Raw genomic sequence first — 18278 nt, 5'->3', positions numbered from 1 at the left:
CCACCATTATAATTAAAGGACAGAGGCGGGGGAGCAATAGAGGAGCCATTAAACGGTCATAGAGAAGGAGAGGTGCGGGGATGGTGGAAAGCACCGGGGAGGAGGGGGTCTTCAGGGAAGACGCAGCACAGCCAGCTAGTGGAATGGTGTGAAATGCTGAGTAAGACCAGTGCTGAAACTCCCCGTGGTGACCGCTAAGGAGTGACCAGGAGCTTCAGCAACAGTTGTCTTCCGCAGTGAGGGAGGAAAGGGAATGGCGAGAGAAGGTAGAACATCTTCTGGGTCAAGGGTGTCAGGGTGGCAGGCAGGGGACGTTGAGGTCAGGTTCCCGGGAGACACCTGCTAGACACATGCTCTCCTGCCACCAGGAAAATCACAACAGGAAGAGGAGACAAGAAGGGTAACTCCAGACCCTCTCCACCTGATCGCAACATCGTTCTGTGGCATTTGATAGATGTAGATGTAGGACAGATAATGGATCCTACTTGCAAACCATAAAGCAGAACAAAATGATTATCCCCATCCATCTCCCAATTACTTTATTTGCCGCCACCCCATTTCCCTATGGCTACTTATGTAATCAGTATCCTAAATTTTATGTTTGCCATTTTCTTACTTTTCCAAAATAGCTTCATTATGTATAAATAGACTCACAAATGATATGTTGTCTTTTTTCATTTGGTTTTGAGTTTTATAAAAATCCTTTTAGAAAGTACGTCATCTTCAGACACCTTGTTTCCTACCTCATGCAATGCTTCAAAGGCTCACCCACCTAGACGGTGATGATAGGTGTGCAGTGTCTCCTAATATGCATGGATCTTTGATCACTTCTGCCAGGTGATGTCTGCATGTTTACAGCCTATGGCAGGACAGTAGCTGGCGGCATGGGATAAGAAGTGAGAAGAAGGGGTACGGCGAATGTCTCCCATAGTGAGGGGTGTTTCACCCGGAGGTAGAGCTGGTCCTCGAGTGCAGCTCTCAATCCAGAGAGATACTTGGTGACTAAGTATCACTCAGCAGGACCTCCTGAAGCCTTTTCAGAGGGATTTAGGCAGTGATCAGGATCTGGAAGGCATCACTATTGTCCAGAGATCTGTCTCTGGGCCCTTGGACCTCAGGATTTAGTTCCCAGGCAGGAGGTCCAGCTCAGTCCTCAGGTTTGAGATGTTAGAAAGGCTTAAGTGAGCAGAACTTAGACATAGGGCCAGAGAAAACAAATCCTGCTCCTGAAAATTGAGGGAAAAGGAGACACCTTACCATGAAGACGTGTGGGGGTCATCTCGGGGGACTGTGTGGTCTGATCTGTTTGACAGGGACAGCTATTCCAGGATTATCATGTGGGCTCTGACTGGAATGGCCAAGCCGCAGCTCCCTGGCACAGTCAGAGTGGCAGCGGGGAGGGCCAGCGTGGTTGTTTTGCCTCTCAGCTTGCTGTGGACAAGCTGCAAGAGGCAGCCAGCAGGGTGAGCTGGGGCCCACAGTGTAGGAACTGGACGGCAGGCCGAGAGGGAGCTGCTGCTTTGGACAGAGCATCTTTAGCAACTGGGACGATGGCCTTATGACTGTTTTCCACTGCTTGACCACACTAAGTACTTCCAGGAGGAACGCAAGTCTAGTTGCAGAGCTCTTCCCAGCTATGTGACCTTGGATGTGTTTCTTCACTCTGCGCTGCTGTTTTTCTCTCTCTGTAAACCTCCTCCACCAACTTTCCTACCTGCCTTTGAGCAGTAGGATGAAGCAATGCAGCCACTTTGATAACATACAAAGTTGTAGATGTAGCGATTTGTTTTATCATGCATTTTTCAGATGCACAGTGATATTGAGAGAAAACATTTTTCTCTCCTTGGAGTCCTCCCTTGCCTCCTTCTTGCTTGATAGAATACGTGTTAGGAGAGTTTCAGGTCCCTGCACTGACTTGCCACAGCACAGTTTTGCCATCAGTTTGCTGTGTGACCTTGCATCAGTCACCTGTCTGTGCTTCAGTTTCCTCACCCACTTCACAGGGTTACTGTTCAACTGCAATGCCATAAAGATTAGAAGGGCCTTTCAACCTGCAATGCTCTGCACAGATACAGTGTAGCAACTTTTCATTGTAGCCTGGGCCAGCCAGAGGCAGCATTCCAGAACATACACTTTAGCCAACAAAATTACATTCATCTTAAACATGTGACCATGACCCCTTGCCAATCACAGCCACAATAACTACTTGGGAAACCATGATGGCCCTGAGCAGTGGCTGCCACTGCGCAGGCTATGGGCAGGCATCCTGTAATCTGTTGCCCGGGAGCAGGGCTCCCCTGTCATTTCGGCCTGTGCCCTGTCATTGTCCAGGCAGTGCCAGCAAAACATATCCTTACACCCATCCTCTTGGGGACAGCGGTGTGACCCGTGCCTGAACAGCAAGGTTTGTCTGGGTCCAGATGATTCACGTGGCAGAAATACACATGCACAGGCAAGGTTTTCAGTTCAGCTTTCAAGAACATTCTTTCCCATCCCATGACATGGTCCATGTCTTCTTCTTGCCTGTGTGTCTAAGTCTGTCCTTGGTTGTGACCCTTTCCCTTAGATGTCTGAAGGATATGCCTTTCCTGTGTCCTCAGATATTCCCCTTGTCTCCTCTTTGCTCTTGGTGACTTTATCCTTACTTTGCTGCCCAGACACCCCATAAGAAGGAGGCCAAGAAGCAGTATGGTGCTCAAGGGCTTCGTTTTATTCTCCGCACCCTGGGTTTGATCTACTCCAGTTCCCCTCTGCCAACAACTCTAGTTGGTGAGTTCTACAAGTTAACTTTTGTTAGATTTTGGTCCTTTTGCCTGCAAACAGAGGAAATATTTGCAGCTACTTCCAAGAGCTTTTGTAAACTCAAATTAAGAGAAAGCTATATGGAAAGTGTTAGCATAATAAATGATAGTCTTTATGACTCACATTGCTTATTATCATAACAATTGTTCTCAAACCTGTGAGATTTGAAGTTGTAGGAAATCATGAAATATTCACATTTTAAACTTAACTGGAATACTGGTATTGCTAGTCCTTAGCCTGGCATTTGTCACCTCCCAGCCTGGCTCAGTCTAATGTCCCTGTCCACCAGCTGAGCTCTCAGTCCTACAAAACATATCTGATTCCTCTCTCTTGGGTTTCATCAGTGGTTTTCCGGGCCTGCCCTTTTGTTCTCTTCCATTCTGGTCGACCAGAATCTTCTTTCTTGTTCTCAGTTTTTTGACATTCTGTGTCTTCCAAGGTGTTACTCATGTCTTGCCTTCTCTGTAGATCCTTCTTTGCCTGATTTGTCTTCCTTTGGACCCTAACACGTTCCCTGGGCTCCCACTAAGACAAGTCCTAAGCAGTTGCAGGACAGGTGGCTATGGATAAGGCAAGGTCTCCAGGTGTATTCAGTTTAGGAGGAGAAGATACACACACAAGAATGATAGTTCCAGGTACACAATGGTGTCAGGGACACACATGATGCTGGGAGCATACATGAAAGAGAGCGTTGGCTCTTTCTAACTGAAGGCTTCCCAGAGGAGGGGATGCTTAAGTGGAACATAAGGCATGAAAAAGAATTTGCCAAGCAGAAGGTAAGGGACACTGTTTCTGCTGGTTTCTTTCCTGCCTCATTGGCTGCTGCTTCTCAGCTCTTCCTCTGAACCTGTCAATGTTCAAGATCTCTGGGGCTCAGTCTTTGGAAATATGTGACTTTGTCCTTACTCTGCAGTCCCGACACCCCACAAGGAGGAGGCCAAGAAGCAGTATAATAGTCACCTACCATCACTCCCTAAATTATCACATCTAGCCCCATGGTTTTAAGAACCAGCTATCTACCTCTGAATCCTAGATTTGTATTTTCAATATTGACCTCTTCTTGAAATCTAGACTAGCATATCCCATGACACACTTTAATTTTCTACTGAGAGAGTTAGTGGTCATTAAATGCATATCATGTACAAAGTCTAAGCATTGACTTCCCTCACATACTGACTGTCCATTGTCTTTCCTGTTTCTGTAAATGAACAATATTCAATCCCGCATGCAAGAGGGAAACCTGGCTCATCCTTCCCTGCTCCCCTTTCCTGCTTCACACCACACCCAACTCTCCAAGTGTACTTGAAAATACATTCCACTTGTAATCACTTCTAGCAGTTCCATTGTTGCCATCACAGACTCAGTAGCCGTCACTTTGCTCTTGAACTACTAGGACAACCTCCTAATTGACATCATTCCTTCTGCTCACTCTCTGCCTATGGCTATTTTTTTCTCATTGTAGCCAAAGAGATCTTTGAAAAATGTAAGTTGGATCAAGTTACTTTTCCTGCTGAAACACCGCAATGGCTTTTTCATCGCACTTAAAATCCCAGCTCCTTATCATGGTCTACAAGATGCTACATGATCCATCCTGTGTGCTTCTGTCTGACCTCATTTCCCACCATTCTCCCTCCTGCTTTCTCCTTACTGTCATTCAGAAGTGGCCTTTGTTTTTTCCTCTGTCAGGAATGCTCTTCTTCTAAAGCTCTTCAAAAAGAATTTATTCTATCACTCTGTTCAGTCCCCATTTAGATGTCACTTTCTGAGATGTTTGCTTCTAGTCACGATAAGCAACAAAGACTAAAATTAAGTGACAGTTCTAAGCAACCAGAAATTTAGTTGTGAATATACATATGAAATAAATATTTAGACTTTGGAACACGAATGATGACTCGGCACAGTGGCCCCTGAGGAAGTGGGGTGACCAAGGTGAGCCTTATGGTGGCTATATGTTTCTGTCTGGAGGCAATGTCCAGAATGTGGGTTGGTGTGGGGGACCTACACAGCGCCTGGTGACCTCAGTGAACAGAAGAGATGGAGATCAAAGTTTAGGAAGGTTAAAGTAGCTGGGAGGTGTAGGGCAGGAATCTGGAAAGCAAGATATTATGTAGGAAAAGAACTAAAATCTGCGTGAGATTCCTGTGAGTCTTTGCTGATGCTGGGCCAGGTTTATGGAGTGTTTATCAGTAATGCTGGACAGAATGATCGGGAGATGGATAAAATGAACAACATCCAGAGCCTGCACAGGGCATGGAGGTGTTCAAGCACTAAGCAGCCAGAGTACCATCTTAGTATGTTTCTGGGAACACTCAGTGGAGACCCCAAAGAAGGTCGGCCTCAGTGAGTAGGGCTGATCCTCTCTGGTGGTGATTCAGTCTTGTCAATCTTAAATGCCAGGACTTAAATATATCAGATAATTTGCAAATAACTGACCACAAAACAAAGCACAACAGGTTAAAAGTTGGCAAAATCCAGACACTTAGCATTGTAATATCACAATGTTCAGCACCCAAGTAAGAAAAATCACCAAACATTCCCCAAAGCAAGAAAAGTTAGCCTATACTAATGGGGGAAATTGCTCAATAGATTCCAAATATTAGTATGATGGAACTAGTAGGACAAAGATGTTAAAACATCTATTACAACATAAACCAAATTTTAAAGGAAATATTAGCTTGATGAAGAGAGAAATGGGACCTATTAAAAACAGCTAAAGTGGAACTTTTAGAGAAGAAAATGCATTCTCTGAAATGAGACACTCACTAGATGGGATTAACAGGAAACTAGACCCTGAAAAAGAAATCATCGATAAACATGGAGACACAGCAACAGAATCCACACAAAACTAAACCCAGACAAGAAAATGACAAAGAAGGAAAAACTGTGCTAAAATAAAAGGTGGTCAGTGTGCAACTGGGGCTCCAGGACAGACTTGATAAGGAATGCACAGAAAATAGTTGAGTAAATAATGGCCAAAACTTCCCAAGTTTTGTAAAATTGATAAACTCACTATCTATGGAGCATAAGAAACCCCAAGTAGGACTCCCACCCACATATCATACACATACACACACACACATACACACACCCCAAAGCTTATAATACAATTATTGAAATGCAGCAATAAGAAAACTCTAAAACATTCAGAAAAAAGACATGTTTAGAGATAAAAAAAGAATATTCATAATGTTCTCATTAGAAACTATGAAACCCAGAAAACAATGGAATGACAAGTGTCACCTCCTTAGAAAGACCTCCTCTGGTTGTCCTATCTAAGATGTCAAAATCATCTCCTCTACCCACTGTATCATTACCTTGTTTTAATTGTTAACTTTCCCTTCCCCCTAAAATTACATGTCCTGTCTTAGTTACTTTTTACTTGTTGCTGAAACAAAATACCTGATGACCAAAGTTGGGAAAGAAAAAGTTTATTTCTTACAGTTTTTGGAGGTTTCAGTCCATACTCAGCTCCAAGGCAGGGTGGCATGGCGGGGCTTCAGTTCATGGTGGCTGCAAACAGCAAGCTGGAAACTAGCAAGAGAGAGTGACACACCTTCTTTCTGCCATTACATTGTACGCTGGCTCCACCCATAGGTGGGTGTGGCACTGACACTATCAATCCAAGCACTAGACAATGAACCAATCACAAATGCACAATGCAAATGCATGAGGCCTAGGGGCCACCAACATAAACCATGACATGTCCCAAAAAGGGTGGGTACACTATTTTGTACACTGCTGTATCCCCAGTGCCTAGAACCACAGCTGCCAGTTGGTAGGTTCCCAATAAATTATTCTATTGCAGTCTAGAAAAATTACTCTGGTATCCCCTTGTGTCAGGTGATTTAAAGGAGTGAGACTGAAAGCAGGGAAAAGATGAGTACAAACAAAGAGTACAAGCAATGAGGATGGACCAAGTCTAGAAAGCTCAGAGGTCTGGTAGAGTGGGGAGGAGCTGTTGACCAGCGAGGTGTGGAGGAGCTGGTGATCAGCTAGGTGTAAAGGGTTAAAAGAGAAGCTTTGACCGGTGTGATAGGTGAATTAATAGGAAGAGAAGAAATTTTGAGGAAAATTGTATCTTTGTTATTTACTACTGTATAACAAATAAGCAGTTTAAGACAACTTCCATTATCTCACAGCCTTTGTGGATCAAGAATCTAGGCATAGCTGATAGCCGTTGTCCTTAACTCCTTCAAAAGACTATAATATATCTGTTGGCCAGGGCTGCAGCCCTTTCAAGGCCTGAATGGGGAACGATCTTCCTCAAAATTCATTCACAAGGCTCATAGCAGGCCTCAGGCCCTCTCTGGAAGTTGCCTGGAGAAATCCGCTCCTTGTCACTTGTGCGTTTGCATGGAGTGGCTCACTACATGAAAGGTGGCCAACCTCAGAATGAGAGAAAACATCCCAAGATGGGAGCCGCAGTCTTTCTACAACCTAATATTGGGAGTGACAGCCCACCATTTCTGCCCTGTTGTGTTTACTAGAAACAAGTCTCTAGGTGCAGCCCACACTCAAGTAGGGTTGGAGGCAGATTCTAAGAAGGCATGAATACCAGCTAGGAGATGAAACTTGGAATTGTGTTAAAAGACTGTGACTTTGAACATGTTTAATTTGAGGAGTCTGAGACTTCCCATTTAGAAATACTCTGGATGCAGATGGTTGTGCAGTTCTTAGGCTCTGGAGAGAATCCATTCTTCGTAGAGCACAGCTTGGAGTCTTTTCATAAATTTACAACTAGTGGTTCAGGGCCCTTTGTCTCCAAACTGATCTGACGCTTCTAGAGAAAAGATGTTTTTCAGCCCCCACCCTGCAGATCATTCAGGTGGATGCTCAATATATAATTGCTGGCTGAGTTACCAAGGAGGCAGTTTCACAAGGCTGAAGTTACCAAGGCATCACAGGGTTTGACAATGTTGACAGTAATCCACTGGGCAACTCTTGCTCTGTCACCCACAGTCTGCTGGGGAGACTTGAAGAGAAGTCTTACCCTTTGTACACTGTAGGTCCTCATCAGCCTAGAGTGGACTAGATTAGTGGTCTTTCAAAAATGTAAAGGTTTCGCCTCAGGTCCTCGGGATGTTAAAATAGGTAAAAGTTGGTTTGCTCTAGCTGGCTTCCTTTTTGTTTCTCCAGAAAGAATCCATTTTGAAAAACAGCAGATAAGGTAAATTAATTCCCCTCCCTCCTTTCTTTCTTTCTTTCTTTCTTTCTTTCTTTCTTTCTTTCTTTCTTTCTTTCTTTCTTTCACCAGTTCAGATTCAGATATTCTGAGACTTTATGGCCAGATCCACAGTAAGTTCAACCTAGTTCTGTGATTCTGCTAAGATCCATTGGTGCTGAGTATTTCATTAAATTTCTTTTTTTTTGGTCCTGGGGATTGAACTTACAACTGCACGGTTACAAGGCAGGTGCTTATGCCAACTGAGCTAAATCCCCAGCCCTTCATTAAACTTTTGAAAGGAAAATATTCATATTTTCTTCAACTTGTGAAAAAATAAATCTGACTTTAACTAAACACTTACTAGGTATCAAACACTGTGCAAAATATTTTTCACTGCATAATCTTTATTTGATCCTGTCTCCACCACTAGACTATAAACTCCAAGAGAAGAGGGAATTTGTCTAACTCACTGTGATATTTCTGACAGCCAGAATAGCTCTTACACCATAAAAATCATTCAGTAAATATTTTATTAATGAATGAGTTAAGTTTAATAAGTACTATTCATATTTCCATTTTATAGTGCAGAGATTGAGTCTAGATTTACTAAGTTGCCTGTAGTCACACAAGTTAAAAACAGAATTTTTTTTCTTTCTTTTCACTTCTTTCTTTTTTAGTACTAGGAGTTGAATCCATGAGTACTCTACCACTCGATCTACACCCCCAGACCATTTTACTTTATTTTTAAATTTTTGAGACAGGATCTCACAACGTTGCTGAGATGGGACTTGAACTCCTACCTGAGCTTTCTCCAGTGCCAGGATTATAGGTGTGCACCACCATACCTGGTTTAAAGCCATTTCTTGGTAGGACTCACAGGAAACTGGAAAGGGAACTAGATTATACCCATTACCTTCTATGTGATAAACATAGTCCTAGGCACTACTTTTCACTTCTGTTATCAACAGCTCTCCAAGGCAGCTATGTTGTTTTATTTTTTAGATGAGGCTTGGAGAGGCTGAGCACCTTACCTAAAACCTAGCTAGGGTAAGAGACTGAGCTGAGATCATGGCCCATGTCCTTCTGACTCCAAAGCTTTCCTATACAAGACCCAACACATTAAAAAGCATGCTTCAATGTTAGAATCTGGAAAATATAACATTGATGGATACAGGTCAGCATGGTTCATTAGGTCTTGCTAGCCACTTCCCCAGCTCCAGCATCTCTGCGGCTTTGGATTCATGAATGCGCTGGCTGTGGAGCTAAGAAGAGCTCAGCAGACTGAGAAAGTAGAAGTCCAAATTTCTAAGCTGTGGCTCCAAGTAAGAGCTGATGGCTGAGGATGATAAACGCGGGCACAGCAGCCTGCTGTCCTGTGTAGCCTCATCAACATCAGACCAGACCATCAAGTTAGACCGATGATGTCACCAGAGCCTCTTAAAGGCCTCATCACTCATATCCACTTGTCATATATTATTAAGCAGATCTATAATGCATGTAACATTTTCTACTGAATTTCCATTCCTTCCTTTTCATGACCAGGGAAAGAAAAATAGAGTGAGGATGACTTTTTCTAACTTTTCATCCTTATTGCCCTTCATTGAAACAAAACTACTTCTTGAATCATTCCCAAAAATGGTCATTCAGGCTTTCATTTCATTAATATAGATGAGGCTTCAGTTTAATAATTATCATTTAACTAATGCATATTCTATATAGACAAGTAAATGGATTCCCCTCATCTTTTCTTCTGCAGTTCCACAGAGGAAGCAAAATCTACAACCATATCTTTTTCTTTTCTCTATTCTCCACATTATTTTTTGAGACTTTGGGGTTATATCAATTATACTAGAAACTTTCCACATTATCACTTCTCGCGAGATAGTGAGAGTCCTTCTAGGAATCTAAAGGCCTTGTAGTCTGAATCTCATTAGGTGCAGCAATCTTGAGGTTGAGAAGTTATCCAAGTGAAGGGCTGTTGAAAGCAGAGAGAGCCAAGGTGCTCATGGTGGCTGGACCCAATGGTAGGTCTTGGAAGCAATTAGAAGAAGCCAGAGGAGCTAGAAGGCAGAGCCTCACTGGAGGCAGGCAGCATGCTGAGTTCAAGAGCAAGTGTCCAACAAAGAGTGCGGGGGCGGGGGTGAGCCCTGAAGGTGGGCTGTCTTTATGGTTGTGTGGCCCATGGAGGCCTTGCATGGGGCCCCACATGCAAGAGAGCTTTGAGACTAATTTTATTCTTTGTCTCCATCATGAAATTATTAGTACTTTTCAAAAAAGGAGCCCACCTTGTCATCTTGTACTGGGTGGCACATCATATATAATCTGTCCTGCTTGCATGTGAAAACCAGCTGCCTAGGCAGTGCTGGGGAAATGCATGACCTTCCTGAGACTCAGTTTCTGCTCCTGTGAACCTGAAAGCATAGCTCCTCCTTCGAAGATATCATCACGAGAACTCAATGTCATTATGAACCATTAGTGCATTGTGGAGTAATTGGTACCTAGTAGGTGCCCAGCAGTATTCTCTCTCCTTAGCTAAGAGAGCACATCAGAATTATCTGGAGATTTACTGTTTTCCAAATACACTTGGTTGGGTTCTATTCTGAGCAATGCCAGCTCGGGAGGTGTGGGGTAGAGACGTACTCGTTTTGAAAGGTCCCTTATATGATACTCATACATACTGCTGGTTGAGGAAGACAGTCTTAGGTTTTTAGAGACCTAGAAATGAAGCAATTTAATAAAGGAGAGCAGCAGAAAAGGCAGAGGGAAAAATTGATGGACTACTACTATCTTTAACATAATAAAAACCTGTTAAGGAGGAGAGAGATTATCATTTTATAGCACTTCAGATGACACGGATAGTGTTGAAATGCACCATGGGAACACATCCCATTAGCAAGGTTTCTATAAAATTCTCTGCTATCCATTTGGATTGACAAGTATACTCAGAGAAACAAGGACTACAGACCAGAGAAGCTGGGGTCGAGGCTAAGCTTGATTCTGAGTTTGAATTTAATTTTCCCTTGATGGTCCTAATACCATACTTAATTCCTGAAAAGAAACTATGGTTAGAGGAAGTAATTCTGAAGCATGCTTATTCTGCCCAGATTTTAGGTTTTGACATTCTTCTGATGAAAAATCTGAAGCCTATGCTACTTGAAGTTAATGCAAATCCCAGCATGAGAATCGAACATGAGCATGAAGTAAGTATTTTGAGCAACTCATTGACTATATGGCTATAGAACAAAGTGTTTCTACTCTCAAAGTGCCCATCTGGCTGCACAAGACTCAGCATTCTCAAATTTTCACAGTGAAGTTCTGTTCAAGTCAAATAATTTTAGTTCTGTTGAACTCTAAACAGAGTCTATTAATATAAGACCTTTCCGACCTATGGTAATTTCCCAGCATGCCATTCTTCTCATTTTTAAGGTCTGGAAACTTAGAAGCAGCTGAGCCTTTCCATCAGTTTTGACATGAACTAATTAGTTAGCCTCAGGAGATGAACTAATTGAAATTCTATGAATATGATTTAGCCATGTCGACATGCTTGAATCACTAAGATAAATAGTACATTTAAGAGTGGTTATATGTTTCTCCACCTAAAAATGCATTTAAAAACCTGGAAGGAAATACACTCAATATTAACGTTGGACTTGGAGTTGATGGGGGGGGTGGTGTGGAATATTTTAATTTTCTGAATGCTTTTCTATATTTCCAGCTTTTCTGCAGTGAACATGCATAATCTTGATAATCCAAAAACACATTGTTACTTCTTCCTCTTCAGGTATTTTGTAATTAATAAGAGGAAATTGACATTTTTAAAGGTAGTACTATAAGGAGAGGGTTAAAAATTCCTTTCTATAGATTAGCCCAGGCAAAACTAGCAGTATAACTGCTTGGTTAGTTAGAGGATGGCACACTGATGGCTGCTTGGCACCAAAGCACGATCCTCCTGTAACACAAAATCCTTACCCATTCAAGCTTTCTCCAGGCGTGTTTGAAAATGTCCCCAGCCTGGTTGATGAAGAGGTGAAAGTGGCTGTGATCCGAGACACACTGCGTCTCATGGACCCACTGAAGAAGAAAAGAGAGAACCAGTAAGTATTCATTATGCCATTCATTTCTACTAACTCTGCCGTGTATCCTAAGCAGATGAGTTAAGTTCTTAGAACCTGTTAACACGTGAGATGCACATATTAAACAGTTACATTTTGTAAGTATCAGCCACCAAATAACAAGTGACTTAAAATGAGGAGTGATCACACAATTTCCCAACAAATTGTTATCCAAATCAGGAAAGTCTCTTCCGACTTCCCACTTCCCTTCCGCAAAAGAATCTCCATTTGCCCACTACTGTTCACTTGCTACTTTACTTTAAAATCCTCAAGCGTAAAAAGAGTAAAATAAACTACAGAATAGCTGAATGTGGAGTTTCCTCCTTTTGTTTCTTCACAGTCTAAGCTTTTAGTTTCAAATTGTGCAGAACCAATGTAATGAACTTCTGATTCTTGTATCATATTTGTAACACTTGTAATTCTTCTCCATCCTCAGCCACCAAGTGGCACATTATATGGGATGTAGGTGGGTGGGTGTTCCCTACCTCTGCCTCTACAGAAGTGAATGACATTTCACTAGGGCATTTTGTTCATGCTGTTTTTACCAAGTCCCAGGCTTTCACAAAGTAAATATAACTGTACCTATGTTTTGGGCAGAAAAGTTTGAAGAAAGGCATTTCACACAGCACCTCTCACAGTGCTGAAAATCAGGTTGACTCCAGTGCTCCCCAACATCTAAGACTTTGTCGATGATGTGTCATGACTGGGAGAAATGCAGACTTCCCTGGAGCAAGTGATGTTTTTGAAGGTTGCTCTACTGAGGCTCCTGACCAACTCGGCTCCAACCCAAATACTTTTAGCGTCACCCTATGGGAGTGCTTCTCACACCTGGCTGCACATGAGAACCATCTGTGGGGCTTTCAAAAATACCAGAGCACCTCTGCTTCTAAAGATGCCAATTTTAATCAGCCTAGGCTGGAGGCCTGGCCACAGACATGTTTAGGTTCTCCGGGTGATTCTACTGTGTAGCCCAGGCTGAAAAACAACTGCCCTGCAGAAATGTTACACGGATGACACCTACCCAGAAGAGTCCTTCCTGGAAGCATTCTTCACCACACGGGGCATGTGCTGCCGTTGTTGGCAAGATGCCGCTGAGAATGTGTACCTGTGGTTTGCATAGGCTAGTGCTGCCAGGTGTGGTTCCACCAATTAGGTCTGCAAAGTGGCAGTGTGTCAGGGCTGCCAAGTCCTCTGAGTAACTCAGATGCGACAGTTACTGAGTAATGTACCCACCAGTAAGAGCAAGGGGCTGCTTTCTCTAGCTATCCCTTAGGGAAAGCGGTGGTTAGTTGCAATTTAGGTAGATTAATTGCAATAAAACCCATTCCTCAAAAAAAATCTATTCTCTAACAGTTATTGATCTCACCAGCAGAAATGAGGTCATAAGAGACAGTGCATGCTCTGGGGAGACTCGGGTAACTTCCTATGCCAGTATAGGATATGGCAGTAGAGTTTATTTGGGGATGATTGACACACTGGCATTCTGATTCCTTTGGTGCAAACAAGAAATTCAGTATCTGTCGTGTGGGCTGAGCCTTCTTAACCTCTGCCACCATACATGAAGAGGTGGAAGGTTTCCATTGTATTTCACATTAAATAGAAACAAAATTATCTTTCTTTTTCTTGTTCTAGTTGTTTTCCCTTACCTGCGCCTATAAAATCTATATGAGTTGCAGGTCTGAAATTTAATAGCGGTAAGGCACCAGGCCATCGATTGGGAAGGATGAAAAAGGCATTTTCCAACTTATCAAGCCATAAGTAGCAGCATCTCATTTTTAATTTAAAAAGCATTGACTTTTTTATCGATAACTAGAACCAGTTAGAACTTCAAGGACCTGACTTCATTTCTAATATAGAATCCCTTTCATCTCACCCCCTCTTTTTAAACTACAACATGAGAATGTATGTTAATAGCTAAATGCCATTTACTGATCTTTTTGTTAATTTCTCTTTATTTTATTTTTTACTCAGCAGTGGATATTCATGAAAGCATTTTGTAATCTGTAAAACCATTTATATGTAAGGGATCATTTTTTTTTTCATTTTGATAACTTTACCATGCGGACGAAAAGGCTGAAATCCTTTTCAACTCCTTTGTATAGAAATTCTTCAGAATAACCCGAAAGTACCAGATTTATTGCCACAGAAAATGCATAGTGCTGTGGTGCTGAGTCTTCTGAGTCCAGTGCTGAGACCATATCATTCCAGTGGCACGGAATGATGTCACACAGATCCTAGCTGGAAGCTGCCTTTAGAAGCAGTTTCTTAAGATTGCATAGAATCTAACTAAACCTTTTAAAGCAAATACTGGGCAAGACTTTTCCTTCAACTCTTTAGCAAAAGAGGGTACAAAGGAGCCCTCTTTAATTCTTTCTTGGGGACTGTTTGCTATCAGTATTGCTGAAGTGGGTCTTTACTTGCTCCCACACAGATTAAAAAATGAATATCCTGAGCACCCTCAGCTCCCAAAATGCTCTAGAAAGGTGTAAAGGAGCCCCAGACATATATCCATGTGTCATACATTTCTGCAAAATCCTTGGGTCTTGTAGCCCAGGTCAGTTTCTTGTTGGGACGGAGAGCAGTCTCTGGGTATTCTTCAGGGGAGGAACTTGACCTTGCAGATTATGTTCACTTTGGCATAAAGTGTTTTCTTTTGAGCTGACATTGAAATCCTGACCCTGTTGTCAGCTGGTGGTAAGAAACTGGGGATGTTAAATAGCTGTTTTGAGGCTCAGTATCCTTTTCTATGTAATGGGACAAAGGCATCTAAATGAAATGATAAGAAAACCTTGAGAAATCAATGCAAAAAACATGCAGGCACTTTATTGTGCTTATTTTACTGAACAATAATAGCTATGGACATAAACAAAAAAATAATGGTTAGTTGTTTTTCTCTTTCTTGGTCTACTTAAAAGTGCAATTTTGAACATAAATCTAAAACATATCCTAAAACTGGAGCTGTGGGGTTCTCATGGACTAGAATTGACATTGTAATTGATTACCAGTGTGAGGCTCTGTTGCCAGGTGGCAAGATGTCTGGACCATACTTATTTGGTGGGCTAGGAGAAATTATCTTTGGTTCCCAACAGAGAATGACAGCTGTCCCATGAAAGCTAGTTTGACTATGGTGATGTTTTGTAGTATCTTGTGACTTAGCTGATTTTCATCCAATGTGCAGTGGAGGCACTATAGGAATACAGGAAAAGGGAGGCTGATACAGTGCGATTCTGGAAGTATCTATGTGGAGATAAAGCTCATGTATTGTATAAATAAACATTTAAAATTGTACAGCTTGTAGGCAAGGGAGATAGCTCAGTGATAGAGTGCTTGCCTTAGGGACTAAGTTCAGTCCCCAGCATCCTGCCACGCCCCAAGTGTATGATTCAGTGACATTTAGTGCATGCATTGTGTTGTGCAACCATCACTGCATCCAGCTCAAATATTTTTGTCACTCTAAAAGAAATGCCATCCTGTTAGGCAGCCTCTCCATTTCCCTTCCTCCACATCTGCTGGCAACTATCTATCTGATATGCATTTCCTATTTTGAATATTTTATGTAAATAATATAGAACATGCTGCCTTCTATGATTGGCTTCTTTCATTTAGCACCAAGTTGTAACATGTGTTTCCATTTCATTCCTCTCAATAGCTAAATACCAATCTGTTACATAGATATAAAAATTTTAGTGTCCAGTTGTCAGTCAATGGACATTTGAGTGGAAGCCATCCTTTTTTCAACCAGACGTGTGTTAATCTGTTTCATATTTTGATTCTCTTCATTAGCATTCATTAAAAGGAAGGGGTCTTTCAGCGACAAGAAGTTATTGGAACTTCTGCTTTAATACAACTCTGCATTTTATTGAGAAAAGCACAGGTCTTAGAAATCATCATGCCAATCATTTCTCTGGAACAAGAATCTCCCTTGTAAGCAACCTTGACGGAAGAGTGGCACATGTCCATACAGGTAGTGAAGGTGGCGTCAACCAGGTGTGAGGTGAGGTCCTTAGTCTCCAGTCATCGTGCTATGAGCTTGGCCAAGTCATTTTGTTTGTTCTCTGATCTTGTTTGTCAAATGAGAATCAAGGGACCTCCTTGGCTGGATTGTCATGTTTGTGTTACAAAATGACACATGAGAGAGAGAGAGAGAGAGAGAGAGAGAGAGAGAAACTTATGAAAGCTATTCATTAGGCAAACGCTGTTTGTTAGGGTCACCAAGTGATCAGTTGGACTTTATTTTAAAATCACGCTGATGGTGACAAGTAACTCACTAGCTTCTGAGGTAGCTACTGGAGTTGTGATTCTTTGCCCTGAACCGTGTACGAGAAACTAAACTGGGGGAAAGTAAGGTAACCTGTCTGAAGTCACAAAGGTCATTAGCAGCAGAGCGGAACCTGGCTCAGGTCTCCTGACTTCAGCCCCACTGTTTGCCTTGCTTTCTACATTGGTGCAGTGGACTCCAGTTTCTACTGCACATTCAAAGATAGCTTCAAAGATGAGAGAAAATATAAGGAAAAAATCAACAGAAAATGTCATCTCTTCTCAAGGTATTTGAGCAAACTAAGTCTTTCTTATTGAAAAACTTTTATCAGAAACAAAGTGAATACATTGCATTCCCCAATTATTTTTTCTTTTTCTCATTGAAGGTGGTTTGGAAATTCTCCAATTATTTTTATGACAATTGATTCATTTTTCTGGAAGGTCCATTTGCCCTGCGGAAGTCATTTTATTAGTATTGTGCTCCTTTTCCTAAACATAGATATTTCTGGTAACTGGACCTCTTTCTTATAACTCATAACCCTTTAGGAACTCAGGATAATATAAGTGAAGGCAGAGAAAGGCTTGGAAAAAATCTAAGGGGGTTTCATGATCATAGTGACTGGGAACTGGGTTATAGACAGCTTGTCATGCATTCAGGTAAGATTGGGTGCATTCAGGGTGGTATGGCCATAGGCAGTTTGTCTTGTATTCAAAAGTGTCCATTTGGTTAATGCCTTACAGAAGGCTAAGAAGCTCCTTTTCCTATGGTAACATTTCACAAAATCCTCCTCGTTTTATTTACCTTTATTTGCTGTTAACAACCAGGTTTATTGTCATGAGGGAGTCACTCTACTGAATCAGAAATATCCATCTGCTGAAGGTTTCATTAGGAGTACCAGTTGTATTTCTTACCTCCAACCCTGTCTCTTGGATCATGTGGTATACTTAGAACCAACAGATGAAACACAGAATTAGGTAGGTTCTATGCAGAATTGAGCTGGAACATTTTTATCAAGGCAGAACATTCTAAGGGACTGGGGAATAAGCAGTGCTCCAGAGGCTCAGTGTCACAGGTAGGCTGTGTAGTATCACCACGGCATGTGGCTTTATCGCATCATGGAGAAGAGTAGAGGAAGCACATGCATGAGAAATCCTTTAAATCTAGACCTCTAACCCTTGAACTGTCCATACATCTTGTTGAAAACCTCTTGATCATAGGTAAGATACTTTCTATCTACACTAAACACGCCATCATAAATAAAGAACAACATCTTCGTGATCAAAGATTATTCTGGAAACACATTCTTCTGGGAAAATCATCCAACTCTCCTGTTGAATGGTCCATTCATATGTACATAACAGAACTTTGGTGGAAATTCTGTAGTTTGGTTGATGCCAAACATTCTTTTGTGGCCAGACTCTATATCAGAAGACATACATCTTTGAAGATTTCATATAAATAAGAATTATAAGTCACAGAGAGACAGGTGATTATTTGTACATTCATTTGTATCATGTGTGGATTAGAGAAAGAGGAATTCATTTATTTAGAGTGTTTATTGACACTTACTGTTGGCTCATCCCTAGATGGGCTGAGCACTGCAGTGAAGCAGCTCACCAGGATTCATAACCTTCCTATCAGTAGATCTCTAAATATACAAAGTTTAAGAAAATCAAGACCCAAGCCAAGAAGGAGGACTTTATTGAAAAGGAGGAAAAAGGAGATATAGATAGCTATCTTGGTAAGAATCAGCGTAGGCGGCCCTGGGAATATGGGGCAACCCATGGGCCCTTTCTTCCCAGCTGCTCTTAGAGGGGGTCAGGGACCTTTCACCCCCACCTGGAACCTGCCGTAGCTCAGCTGGATTCTGGGACTCCCTGCCTAATGTCATTTCTTCCTGTGGTCTACCAGCAGCTTCTTTCTGTCTTTTTTGTTTACTTGT

The 18278-nt window shown here is 41.9% G+C and overlaps 1 protein-coding gene across 2 annotated transcripts in view; it reads left to right on the top strand.

Annotated features, from left to right (window-relative positions):
• The window catches only part of Ttll11 (tubulin tyrosine ligase like 11), a 265404-nt gene that overhangs the window by 115192 nt on the left and 131934 nt on the right, over nucleotides 1-18278 (top strand). For both annotated transcript variants that reach the window (XM_005004045.4, XM_063226944.1), the window contains exons 5-6: nucleotides 11071-11166; nucleotides 11945-12060. In XM_005004045.4, coding sequence (XP_005004102.4) covers nucleotides 11071-11166; nucleotides 11945-12060 — 212 coding nt within the window. The remainder of the gene's footprint in view (nucleotides 1-11070; nucleotides 11167-11944; nucleotides 12061-18278) is intronic.

This window comes from Cavia porcellus, unplaced genomic scaffold, assembly GCF_034190915.1.
Source record: "Cavia porcellus strain 051 isolate PalLab524CR breed Dunkin Hartley unplaced genomic scaffold, mCavPor4.1 scaffold_1, whole genome shotgun sequence".
Classification (NCBI taxonomy): Eukaryota; Metazoa; Chordata; class Mammalia; order Rodentia; family Caviidae; genus Cavia; species Cavia porcellus.
The sequence above is the reverse complement of the archived record's forward strand: the minus strand, read 5'-3'. Positions and strand labels throughout refer to the sequence as shown.